The 13,440-nt window shown below is 39.8% G+C and overlaps 1 protein-coding gene across 1 annotated transcript in view; it reads right to left on the reverse strand.

Annotated features, from left to right (window-relative positions):
- Positions 1-211: 211 nt before the first annotated feature.
- The window catches only part of LOC115372940 (glucose-6-phosphate exchanger SLC37A1-like), a 28,899-nt gene continuing 15,670 nt past the window's right edge, over positions 212-13,440 (reverse strand). Inside the window, exons 10-21 of the mRNA XM_030071106.1 lie at positions 13,033-13,107; positions 11,052-11,090; positions 10,437-10,565; positions 9,425-9,515; positions 8,855-8,917; positions 8,496-8,581; positions 7,180-7,201; positions 5,684-5,757; positions 5,423-5,501; positions 4,379-4,476; positions 3,269-3,333; positions 212-2,815 (exon numbers count right to left, since the gene is read on the reverse strand). Of these exons, the coding sequence (XP_029926966.1) occupies positions 2,800-2,815; positions 3,269-3,333; positions 4,379-4,476; positions 5,423-5,501; positions 5,684-5,757; positions 7,180-7,201; positions 8,496-8,581; positions 8,855-8,917; positions 9,425-9,515; positions 10,437-10,565; positions 11,052-11,090; positions 13,033-13,107 (837 nt within the window). The 3' untranslated portion in view covers positions 212-2,799. The remainder of the gene's footprint in view (positions 2,816-3,268; positions 3,334-4,378; positions 4,477-5,422; positions 5,502-5,683; positions 5,758-7,179; positions 7,202-8,495; positions 8,582-8,854; positions 8,918-9,424; positions 9,516-10,436; positions 10,566-11,051; positions 11,091-13,032; positions 13,108-13,440) is intronic.

Below are 13,440 nucleotides of genomic sequence, written 5' to 3' on the forward strand. Positions count from 1 at the left end.
CAGCGTGAGTAATATGTGAATCCATAATTTAGAGACAGACTGTTTTAGTCTGGGAACAATTCAGAATCTATGCCTATTTATTTATTTATACCTATTAATCAACATTGCACACACACATATATGTGCTCTATATATATATATATATATATATATATATATACACACACACATATACACACACACATATACACACACACACACACACACACATATATGTATATATGTATATGTATATATGTGTGTGTGTGTGTGTGTCTGTATATATATATATATATATATATATATATATATATATATATATATATATGTATATGAGGACGTCATGTTTGTCAAGTTTACCCTAATTTGACAGACTTTACATTCAGACCATCCAAGATCACCCCTTGCACGAAAAAAAAGATCAACTGTTATTTAGAGGTTTTATATAAAATATAGGTACCTTCATTTTTGAAAACACAGACAAAATACACATAACTATCTGAGAAAATACATCAAAAACCACCATGAAACAGACAAGATTAATTTAAAATGCTTTAAAAATAAAAGTCTCTTTTTTAAGTTACAAGATAATCCCCATAATCTCTTTGGTTCAGTAAGGCAAAGGTGACGAGTAAAACAGCATTTTCAAAAAACCTGCTGGGAGGCAGAAGAGAGGCAGCCCAAGGAAGGCAGTGGTACTGAGAGAGACACAGAGAGAGAGAGAGAGACAGAGAGAGAGACAGAGACAGAGAGCAAATGAGGGGAAGGAATGGACCTTGTTCCCACAGCCGCCATTTTGAAGTTACGCCACTCCAGATGGGAATCTACTGACCGTTTTCACAACAGCCTTGTCATAGCATGGTAATGCCAGCTGTTACTAATGACATCAGTGAAGGTTCTGTGCCAGTAAAGCGCAGCGGAGTGTTTCCTGTGACGCAGCGTGAACGCCAGCAGGGCCATGGCTCTGTCACAACTACATGCAACAGAAGCTTCATTCATGTCATCAGTAACATCTGGGTTTACCTGCTAGTTCACGTCAAAACGGCTGCTGTGAAAAGGGTCAACTGGAAGAGCAAATAGCAAGGACCTACTGTTGTGTACCGGGACCATTTTTATCATCATGTAGATGCATAGTCTCCCGCACGGACACATTAGAAACAAACAAGTCTCAAGAATATGGAGGGGCAAAGCTAGCCAACAGAATCTAGCCAGTCTAGCTCGTGGTTAACTTCCTTGCTAAGACAGACAAGCTGTAGCAGTTGTTTCTTGGATTACTAGCTAATTCAGCCTAGTTTCACAGCAGTTCGTGATATAGTCACAAAAATTTAATCAATAGATGCATGTCTATGAGCACAAATTCCTTTCGTGACAGACAGCAAGCTGAAAGTGTATTTTGTGCCTGTACCACGCATCGTGAGGTAGTATATAAATAGACCCAAAGTCTGCATTAGAAGGAAGGCGGGGTGGTGGATGGGTCAATCAGCTTTCACTCAGACGACCCAGGTTTCACACTGAGACCATGTCCAGTTCCCAGTTTTGATGCTTATACCTAAACTTTCCCTCATCTTAACCAAGTGATTTTAGGCCTAAACCTAACCTTTCCCCACCTGGATATATGGTTTTGTTGGCTAAAGCCACTTGGAATTTAGCCCCTTCTGGAGGTGCTTTTAGCCACTTCAGGTAAAGGAAAATTCATGTCCATGGACACAGATTTAATTTGTGTCTATATGCACAAAAAACATACAATTCATGGCAATGGACCCAAATCTGTAGATTAAATTTCATGACTATTTCACAAACTCCCGTGGGACAGGGTTGACTAATTTGATAACTGTTAGGACATCCTAACACCCTCATGCAAAATTTTAGGTGACAGAATGTATCCCATTTTGGGTGGTCATTTTGGCACATTGGTTAAGGTTAAGGTTAGGGTTAGACCTAAGTTGGTTATGACTAACACAGAAAGGCTGTAGACAATGAATGTACATCAATTAGAAATTTGATCACTTTGCTAAGAAAAAAAAAAAAAAACAAATACAGTCCAAGGTTTGATGCTATATTGTCCTGTAATGGGTACTGTTGTCTGCATTTGTATGTAGACTCCAGAGGCTGGGAGTTATAGGCTAAATAGTATTTCATTTATCATAGTTAGGGGCAATATTTTATACCACAGCACAAGGTAGCTGTAGCCATCACAGTAACATGGGATTGACTGGTACTATCAGCAACACTCATGAACCCAACCCCCACTGCTGTCATGTGGTCTTTACTATATATTCCACTCTTGGAGGGAAAGCCCTTCAGACTGTGTGACAAAAGTCAAAATGGCTGCCATGGAAATGAGGTCAAAAGATGGTAAGGTGTAGAAGAGAGGAACGGTGCTGATGTGTGTGTGTGTGTGTGAGTGTGTGTGTTTGTGTAAATGTGCTCCTAAGAGCCTGTAATCCTCCAGGTTGAATTCTACTGCCATTCTGTTTGGTTCATCAAACTTGACACTTCTCCAGGAATGAAAGTCTTACTGCAGTTAAATCTACAAGAAGAGCAATGTGTGTTTGTTTCTTTGTTTGTGTGTGTATGTGAGTGGGAGTGAGAGAGAGAAAGAGAGACAGAGAGAGAGAGAGAGAGAGAGCATGTGTTTGTGTTTGTATCTGTATGGCTAATCCTTTGTGTCCAGGACGGTCCAGTTGTTGTCCAAGTCACAGTCCATTCCAGGCTTAGACAAGTGGTTTCAATATACAGTACTTTATGTGTGTGTGTGTGTGTGTGTGTGTGTTTATAGAGTCAATACACTCCTGCGTGGAGTTTGTGCAATCAAAGTGCTCAGTGCTCCTTCAACCTGTGAGACAGAGACAAACATTAACACTGTATAGATAAGTTGGGTGTCATTAAGCTGTACAGTCTTGTGCACAGCAACACCAACAAGCTCCACGAACACTGGACTCGCCGCACACCAAAACACATTCAGCCAAGGCATCATTCAGTTCCTATAATGTCTCTGCTTAATATTCATTAAGTTAATTAAAACATCTAAGAGATCTAAACATCATGTGTCCTGGACTCAGCTATTTTGATCATCTCCAAGCTGGCTGCTCAGTAAGTACTTGTACTGCTCAAACTAGCCTGGAATTCTGAGACAAGAAAGAAACCAAAGGGGTAGATGTGTAAAATATGAAACCTTTGATCAAACATTACGTTGTTTCAGAAGACAGCTGTGCAAAAAACAGGGTGTAAAAGAGATGAGACGATGATGAGTAGAACAACGGCAGAATGACAGAAAAGCAAGACTCACTCTACAGTGGAGATGGGGCGGGGTTTTCTCGAGGTCAGCTCCTTAGTCACGAGCCGCAGCAAAAGCTACACAACAGGCACACACACACACACACACACACACACACACACACACACACAGAGTTAAATATTAGTTATTTATTTTACTGCAGACTTTAAGTATTTGTTCCTTGACAAAGCTGAATGTTAAGGACAGCTCAGTGAAAATAGCTGACATATTCCATTACACAGTATAAAGTATAAAGACTTTATCCCGTTAAGTAGTGAATTTTGGCTTTTTGATGGGAACTGGCTTGGCTCTGTTCCTTTTTGAGAGACTTTCAAAAGACTTTAGTTTTTAGTTATCATTTTATTAGGTTATTATTCTATTTTATTCTTTTATTTATTTATTTGACATTTGTCCCTATAGTTCTCAAGTCTAGGAGTTTTAAGCCATATGTTCCTATGCTGCTGAAATTTTATCACTGTTACAGGCACAGGTGTTGTTATATTGTCTTTTTTCTCTCCTAAATGCTCTTGTTTTAAGGCAGCTGCACGTAGGAACCATCTCAAATCAACATAAAAAGTTATAAGACAAAGTATAATACTTATTGTCATTATTAATATTATTATTATTATCCTCAAAATCCCCTTCATGTCTTTTTGTATACAAATTCTGATCCTCTTGTGACTAGTGAGAAAATTTGTTGTGCCTACTGCTATCTGCAGCAAAAGCGGTCAAGCTCTCTCACCCAGCTGAAACCATGAAGTTAGCCATGTGGCCATATTTTGCTCACAACTTTGTTTGGATTCATAATGAAGTCACCAGGTAGCCATGATAAAAAAAGAAAGGTTTACACCAAGGAGGAAACAATACATTTGTTCACCAACAACACAACACTATTGTAAAGTGTGTAAGACAAATTACAAATGTGTTGAGATAAGATGAACAATAGGATGTAGACATGTGCGTGTGGGTGACTGTAAACATCTTTCTGTTTAGGCACTACTATTACTATCATCATTTTTATTATTACTATTAGTTCTTGACAACTGATTCCATTACTACTACTACTAAAACTATTACTGTTACTAATAATGATTGTATTTGTGCCTTCATTATAGCACTCACCAGCAGAGCTAGGAAGTCAGCAGTCATCAGCATGTAGAAGACCTGGTCCCAGCCGCCTGCAGACAGCAGTCCAGCCAGCAGGGGGCCCACTGCTGCACCTGACAGAGCAGAGATAAAGGCCCAGGTGTTCATTATATAGACATTAAGTTAATGAAAAATCTACTGGATGTTGACCAGTAGAAAGTAAAGTAAAAAAAAAAAAACTGCATGAAAGGAGAAGGTATGTGATTTAAAAAAAAAAAAAAAAAAAAGAACATACAAAGTTCCATTGGTGTGCAGTACAGTGGTCCCTCGTTAATTGCGGGAGTTACGTTCTAAAAATAACCCGCAATAGGCAAAATCCGCGAAGTAGTCAGCTTTATTTTTTACAATTATTATAGATGTTTTAAGGCTGTAAAACCCCTCACTACACACTTTATATACTTTTCTCAGACAGGCATTAACATTTTCTCAATTTTCTCTCGTTTAAACACTCTCAAAGTTCAAACCTTCGTAGAAAAATAAGTCCAGTATTATAGCGATCGAAGATTTATGTAAATTTGGCAAGCTGAACGCATTCTGTACTGTACAGGAGACATGGCACGGAGGAGATTGATTGACAATGGTCTACAGTCCCTTAGCCAATCAGGACACAGAACACAATGCGCGGGCTCTCCCTTAGCCAATCAGGACGCAGAACACAATGCGCTGTTTTTAAAAAAAAAAAAAAAAAAGCATGCAAAATTGCGCTAAAAAAAAATCCGCGAAACTGCGAGGCCACGAAAGGTGAACCACATTATAGCGAGGGACAACTGTACTTTAGTCCTCCAGTACTAGTTGATTTGTATGGTGCTAAGTAATGTGCTGTTGTTGTTTTACTAGCTGCTACAACAGTGTCTTCTTACACTGTTGATTGTGTTTCAACTGTCTTGCTACTGTGATTTACTGATCCTCCTCTATGATAAAATTCTCTCCAACAATGTATCTACATATCTATCTGTTTATGTTTTTATGTGCTGGTCTGCTGGAGCCAAAATGTGTTATCAGTTGATGCGTGGCACTGACCTACAGACCCCGTGCCATCAATGATGGCAGTGACAGTAGATAAGGCTCTGGCGTTGCCCTTCAAGCTCTTGTGGGTCCCCTAAGGTCAAAGGTCAAAGCAGAACGAAGAGAGGAATGAGGGAGGTGCACATTTGTCTGTGTAGCCATAAAAAGCAAACTTCCCTGAGTTGCTGTTGCATTTTAGAAGAAACTAAAATTAGACTAGAATTAGACGAGACACTTACATTTGTAATAATACAGCGTACATAGGAGCACACTTACCAGGTCTGCAGACACTGCTGTTGTGATGAGGGCGTACGGTCCATTGACTAGGCCTCCACACACTAAAAGCATGCCTGGCAAAGACAAATAGCAGCACAAGTTTAAGTTTATTTACGTTTACTTCATCACTGCTACAGTCCTAAAGCACTTTATATACTGAGAGTTTATAGAAATTAAAATATGACAACCCCTGACCTAAACCGTCATAGCAGGCAAGAAAAATGCCATAGAAGTTTGATTCTGTTTTTTTGCTGATGAGGCTTCATAACTACCTGAGTCTACTGTGGTACTGTGTAACTCTACAGACAGAGAAGTCTGTATACTCTCTGTGCACCTAAGGTGGAGTAACAGCCATAAAACGTGCACTGCTTTGGAGAATACGTGCATTGACATTCTGTGGTATGCGTACAGTACCATGATGACACTACTTTGGTGCTGACATCACTTGGCTGCACCGTATACATTGCTGCATCGTGGTTAAACTCCTAATCACATTCAACAATGTCCTCTGGCGTATTGCTGGGAAAATAAGCCGCAGCTGCTGAAGCCATATATTATGAAGGTGATTAGCTGGGTAGGAATGCCACACTGTCTACAGTGGATGAGTCACTAAGGATGATTACTGATCAAGTGATGAACTCATCAGTGTTACAGGGGCCTTGTGACAAATTTGGTTCTGGTCTGTTACTGCACTACATCATGTAATTTCCTATAGATAAAAAAAACAAACTCTTACATGATTGATTAACTGACTGATAGATTGAAATAGAGGGATATTTTACACCATTGTTAGTATATTGATGAGAGTCACAAAGCTGTGATGAAAACAAATATCTTCAGTATTGGTGTGAAATAAGTGAAATGAGAGTGCCCTTCACACTGACTTCGTTTACATGCACACCATATTCTGGTTCGGGTCAAAATTCCGGTTAAGGTAACTGCGCTGCGGCAACTGGAATATTCCGTTTACATGTTACTTGGCATATTCCTGTGTTTCAGCGTATTCCACTCTCTTACGTAATGCAACACTCAGCCGCGGGGGGGCAGCAGTAGGCGTATAGGCGTCTGATTTGCCGGAAATACAGAAGAAGTCTTCTTCTTTTGTCGCTATTTCTGTTTTCTCCCATCAATATACTCCGTATTTAAGTGTTTGATTAGCTGAAGGCAGACTGCAGTCTCCTCCTCACTCCAGAAATGCTGACTCTTGCTGCTTTTCACCATGCTGTTCGCCATGTCGTTTTCTCCGCTTGCAGTAACCATAGCAACAAAGACACCCCAGGATTCATTGTGCATCAAGCATGCGCAGACGTAACGGAATATTCTGGTAAGGGGTCCAACCGGAATATGACCTTAATCGGGTTCGGTGTGTGTTTACATGACTCGTGCGCAACCAGAATATTGCAGATATTCCGAATAATACAGGAATATGCTGTGCATGTAAACGCACTCATTGCTGGAACAGAACAGGTCTGACTGGAGTGTGTGTTGGCTCTTACCGATGGTTGGCCCCAGGCCAAACTCATAATATCATGAGTGTTGTGTTGTGGTATTGTTTTTTCCTGGTTTTAAAGGTTGCATTACAGTAAAAGGATGCAACTTATTGTAGCTGTTCTGTTATTTACATACCTCCAAGGTCATCATATCTTATTCACTCTAATGACTGATTATCAAAAATGCTCTCTGTGTAAATATCTTAATGGAGCCAATAATAGTCATTCCTACAACATGGATATTGGTCAGATATTGTGACAAATGATTTTGTCAATATTGCTTCACACAGTGCTACACCACAAAGAATGGTGAATAGCTACAGAATTTATAATTAGAGTAGCGTATCTTCTTGCATCATAAACAAGAGGCACTTATGCTGCCTAAGGTACTGACATTTGTCATTATTTATATGCAAACATATGCAACCAGATGCTCCCAATCAGATCATCTACTCTATAACTGTGGCCGAGTTATTGGGTTCATAAAAATGTGTATACGCCCTACATTACCACACAATATCCTGCACAGTGGTGCTGGGACTAAAATACTAGGGAAGATGTTTTCAGTAAGAAATAATGTTTGCTAGAGGAACAGCAGGGGGAGCCAGAGAGATGGAGACATGGTAACAGAAAAGATTCAACTTTGTGGCCAAAAGCCACACAGAGTTCTGTGGCTGTGGAGGGGACTCAGATGATCATTATTTAGTCTTCACTGGAATATTAACAATGGTGTTTGACAGTGTATTGACATTTAATGACACCTTTATGAGGAGTCCAAATTGTACCACTGCACTTGAGATTGTGGAAAGTGCTCATACCCCTGTCAAAGGACAGTTTGATAGTATAGCAACGATATTTAATGACACTTTTGAGGAGGAGTCCAAATTGTGCTGTTATAGTGAGGGCAAGGGCAGTATTCCTTAAGCACTGACATTGATTACATAACCGGTAATGTCAAAATCAGCCATATATGACATTTAATGTCAGTAATGTTGTAATGTTGGCACAACACAAAATTGTGGCGTTATTTTAGAGTCATTTGATCTTAAAGAGTTGAGCTTCAGTTCCTTTGTGTTCAAGCTGAGTCACCCTTGTTAATGTGAAGGTGAAGGCAAAGACCCTATAAGCAGTGTCTGAGACCCCTGCACATCAAAGCTGTTTTCACACTGGGTTCCAGTGCTCCAGTCTGGTGTTCCAGGACCTGAAGTCAGGTGCTATAACACTTCGAATTACTGTTAAATGTACTGTGTCATGTTTATGACTGGTTGTAGTGCCTTGGCTAATCTCAAATTGTCACAATCGTGATCCGCCAAACAACTTACCGTTGGAGCAGCCAGCAGCAACATGACTGCACAGGTGGTGGCTCTCTTTCCCAGCTTATCTGAGATGACTCCAGCCAAGATCCCCCCTGCACACACACACATACACCTGCTAAATGCTTAGCCAAAGAAAAAACGTCATTTCTTCTACTAGCCATATTGCACCAAGGAAAAGACAAACAATTAGTGAATGAAGGGTGAGACCTTGCATGCCTGCACATACACAATGTATACAATGAGCGCTCACAAAGAGCAAGTTGACACACATGAAATTACGTAATACAGGCTGTTACCAACACAGAAGACCAAGATAAGAAAAAAAAAAAAAAAAAAAAAAAAAAAACAGAACAAAGATGACCTACCCACTATTCCTCCAACGTCAAAAAGGGTGGAGAGATCACCTGCCTTCTTGGCGTCAAGGTGAGCTGTCACACATATACACACACACACACACACACACGCACACACACACACACACACCTATTATCTCCATTCTCCCTGAGGCATTACTCTACATGTGATGCCACAAGCCTTAATAATGGGGCTGAATGGACTGGCCTGCGTCCATTCCATTACACAACAATGTGGTATTGCTTAGATGGCCACAAATAGCCGGTAGGCTGACAGGCTGACTGGGTGATCACACTGCAGATAACATTACACTCTGTCACACTACCCGGGCTGCTGCTGTTGTTGAGAAAGGTCTGAAAACAACTCCATTGCTTTTCTTTCCTGGGAAATGGCATATTGTTACATCAGGCATCCATAAAAATCCCCCCCTAAATTTAATACCATCATAGATTTCTGAACAGCTCCCCTGCGGGCCCTCCCACAGTAGGATATGATGATGGCTGAAGTTGTAGCCGCAAAGCGACAGCCTCTGATGTGCATGAACCCACGGCCCAGCCCCAGCGGTGTTGTTGGGTGCATACCTGCTTTAGTGATGTAGAGAGGCAGCCAGAAGAGGAAGGTGTAGCTGACCAGCTTGGCAAACAGCAGACACAGAGAGAACTCTATCACACCCTGTGAGAACAAACAGCAGGCAAATAGTTAAATAGACACCTGACACTTGGACAAAGGGTACCAGATGGATTAGTGCCAGGGGTTTTCACACTTTTTAATGTTCTGCACCCACAGGTTTGCCTTTCATTCATTTCCTCATTTCCTTCATCGCAGGCACCCATTTGAAGTGATTCTGCTCTGCGAACCCTTGTGTTTAGTATTAAATTGTTGAGATGTCATACTTTCACCCTGACAAATACATTCAAAGCAGTGATTAAAACATAATATTCAAATAATCAAACTTGTCTTTGGTATCGTAACCACCTCCTGTTTGGTAAAATAATGACTTGACCCTTTTGACCCAGTCTGGTACAGACATACACTTTGGTATTTGGCTGGCATGTCCTTTCAGAATACATTAAACAGCAAATTTTAGGAACTATTACTATATAACGTTCATGCAGCAGAGCACTGAACTGCAAAGATGTAGACAGACAAGGAAAGCCAGTGCTGATCTATTTAAATCTACTCATAGATTCTATGCAGATACTGATAGCAAGTTTTGGTTTAAAACTGTGGATAGCTAACATTTTGTGCAAATATTCTAATTACATTTAGTTATAAAACAGCTTTTAAATCTTTGTATTCCGGATCTATATAATAGCTATATCTCTATCTGTCTATCTATCTATCTATACATCTATATAACTATATCTATATATCTATATATAGCTACGTGTGTGTGTGTGTGTGTGTGTGTATAAACTATATCTATAGATAGATAGATAGATAGATATTATTGATATTATTGTTTTATCAGTGTGGAGAAGCCATTGAACCAGCATTTACACCATAATGGGACAATTCTTCCTTTAGGCAAGTTTGATTACATATTTTAAGGCTGACAGCAGCAAATGGCTTTAATGTGGCGACAGTGCTAACCGGTATGCGCAGGGCTCCCATGAAGCTGATGGCGGAAGGCTCTGATTCGCTCTTCACCACCACAACCTGCTGGACAGGGACACACACAGTTCCGTTGTCCCTGGGCAGTAACAGCTCTGTGTCATAACTCTGAGAAAGAAAGAGAAAGAGATAAATAATTCATCCCCAGCTGTGTCAACACAAATCCCAAGCTCCCGAAGTCCTTGTGAATCAAAAGCCCTGGGATAAATCGAAAAAGGCACTGGATGTGTGACACCCCAAAATGTAAGTGAGAAATTCTGTTTTTTTTCTGTGCTATATCCAGCATAGGCCAAGACACATTACACAGTACCTTAAGATGATTTTAAGTGATTTTTCTATGATTTTTGACTTTTCTGAAATCACTTAAGAAAGATACTGATGAATGAACTGAGTGAAAAAAACAATTAAATCCCAACCACATTTTGGTGTCACAGTTATCCATATAGGCCAATAGAGGAAGTGCAGTAAAGTGTGGAAAATCACAGGACAGTGTTTGGCCCATGTCTGATTTCCCAACACTCCCCTTAAATCTGACCCACCAGCCACTGGCCAAACCCACATAAACAACATCCTGGAAGCACTGAGGGAACTGACCTTCCTGTTCAGAATGTCATCATGGTAATAGCAGTATGCCTGAATGAATTACAATGACATGTTAAAAAGTAACTTATAACAGCGTTGAGCTTTAAGGAAAAATCCACCTTCAGACACTCCCTCAGTTCACTTCTCTCCACCTTCAGTTAGACATCATCAACCCATGGCATCCCAGTTAACTTTGTAACTAAGAGATTTGCTAAAAAAAAAAAAAAAAAAAAAAAAGGCTGTATTATATTAGTGGAACTAACTAAGAGATTTTCTAATTTTTTCCCATGGTTAGATTTTCAAATATGGCAAGATTTCTGTGGGATTGGGCAGCTATAAGGTAGCAAGGGATGTTTTTTATGGAAAAAAAATATTATTTTTTTAGGGGCTTAATAAATGGCTGGAAGGGGACTACCTTTTTGGTGTATCCACTTTCTTTTAGCCTGTCTCTTCTCCTTGTACTTGTTTCTGAGAATGTCTTTCAACAATCCATAAAGAAAGGTTATAAAACTTGCTTTCAGTCAAAGGTGAGAGAACAGGCACATACTTTAACTATGAAAGCATTGTCCTCCGGCTGTGGTTTGTATGTGGAGGTGAACAGAGCAGTGGTGACGGCAACACAGAAAAGGTGAGAGTTTTTTGAGTTTTTCCAGGTGAGAAAAAGTGAGATGTCATGATGTGCTATGTGCCTGGTTGTTCCAATGATAAAAAAAAAAAAAAAAGTGTGGCCAAAGACAGATCTGGCCTTGTGTTGCTAATCTTGCTGGAGAAGTTGGTATCTCCTCCTGTTCCACAATACATTCCTCCCTGTAGGACTGTTGAACATCGGTGCAAAATGGAAAGAAGTTTTTGCTATCTGACTCTGAAAACTGACACCAAAACCCAAAGTTTACTGGTTATGTTTTAGACACTCTACTGCTGCTGCACTGGAAACATCTCAGCGTCACATGTGGTTGGACATCCACAGGAACAAGAAAACACGCTGTATAAAGGTATCAGAGAGTTCTTAATGCTTTTTAAGACTTTTTTAAGATCAATTTCAACAAAATGTAAGACTCATTTTTGGGGAAAAAAATCATCCTTTTCTTATTCCAATGAGCACTACATGTAAGTATAAAGGTAAGTATGATATATTTGGTCTCGCGCCGAGGTCAGTTTCAGGTAGGAAGATGTTTGGTTATTGACTATTTGATTGTAGCAGATTCCTTTAGCTTAGATAGGAAGCAGCTGGTAGAAAAAAAAAATCAGGACTTTTTTTTTTTCACAAAACAGAACTTAGAACCGTTAAGTCCAAGGATAATTGTGGATTTCTTTCTACAGAAAGAAGTGAATAATCTGGTTCTTATGTGCATGTAATGTGGTGTATGAGTGTAAGTGTAGAGAGAGTAATCTGCAACAGGCATTTTCCTTACAGGTTAAGTGTAAGTGTGGCATGTCAATATAAAGAAAGTGCTCTGATTCTGAGCTAGGTTTAGAGTTTTATAACATGAAGCAACAATACGATCCCCTTAAAGCCTTGAGTGACTATACTCCCATTTACCAACAAAAGCATGAAAAACACTCTCAAGATCCAATTTAAATGATCCTGAAGAAGGATCATTTAAATTGGACAGCAAGTTTATGTGGGAATTTAGACCTCATAAAATCAAATATAACAGTATTTGTTTACTTTAAATGCGTAAAATTTACTAAATTCAGTTTAAGACATTGAGTTTAAGACCTGCAGGCACCCTGGAATAATACACAACCAAGCAACAGTAACAGGACTGCAAGGTAAAGTGGCTAGTAACCAACAGCATTATGGTGTTTTAAGGTGGATTTTTCCTTTACGATACTGCAAGACAGACACAGATACACAAACAGAATGCAGGATCACATGTAAATGTTACACTGGCACACAAGCACTGACACACACACACACACACACACACACACACACACACACACACACACACACACACACACACACACACACACACACACACACACACACCTGAGTTTTGCCTTCTTTGTATTGCAGATAGAGCTCGGTGTGTCCATTTACTCCATTCCAATTCTTGGCAGGCATCTGTGGAAAGACATATTATCAGCTTCCATTCTCAAAGTTTTTAGTGGACACTCGTATCCACGGTGACTTAGCTTTCATGATTGCAATATGATAGCTGCCTACATGAAGCTGTGGTCATGAACCTCAGCTAAATGTTAATCTAAAAAAATATTACATGCAAATTAAATTGAAAAATCATAAGCCTGTTCACTGCAAGCTGAGTGGCTTCTGCCAGTGGAAACAGACACATTACTCAGTACCAATGAAGCACCAATGAGCAGCACTGTTTCTACTCCACGGTCTCAATTGTGTTGTTCACTTGTTGTCTAATTTCTCAGCAGAGGGAAACTTGCA

The sequence above is a fragment of the Myripristis murdjan genome, chromosome 15, assembly GCF_902150065.1.
Source record: "Myripristis murdjan chromosome 15, fMyrMur1.1, whole genome shotgun sequence".
NCBI classification, from domain to species: Eukaryota; Metazoa; Chordata; class Actinopteri; order Holocentriformes; family Holocentridae; genus Myripristis; species Myripristis murdjan.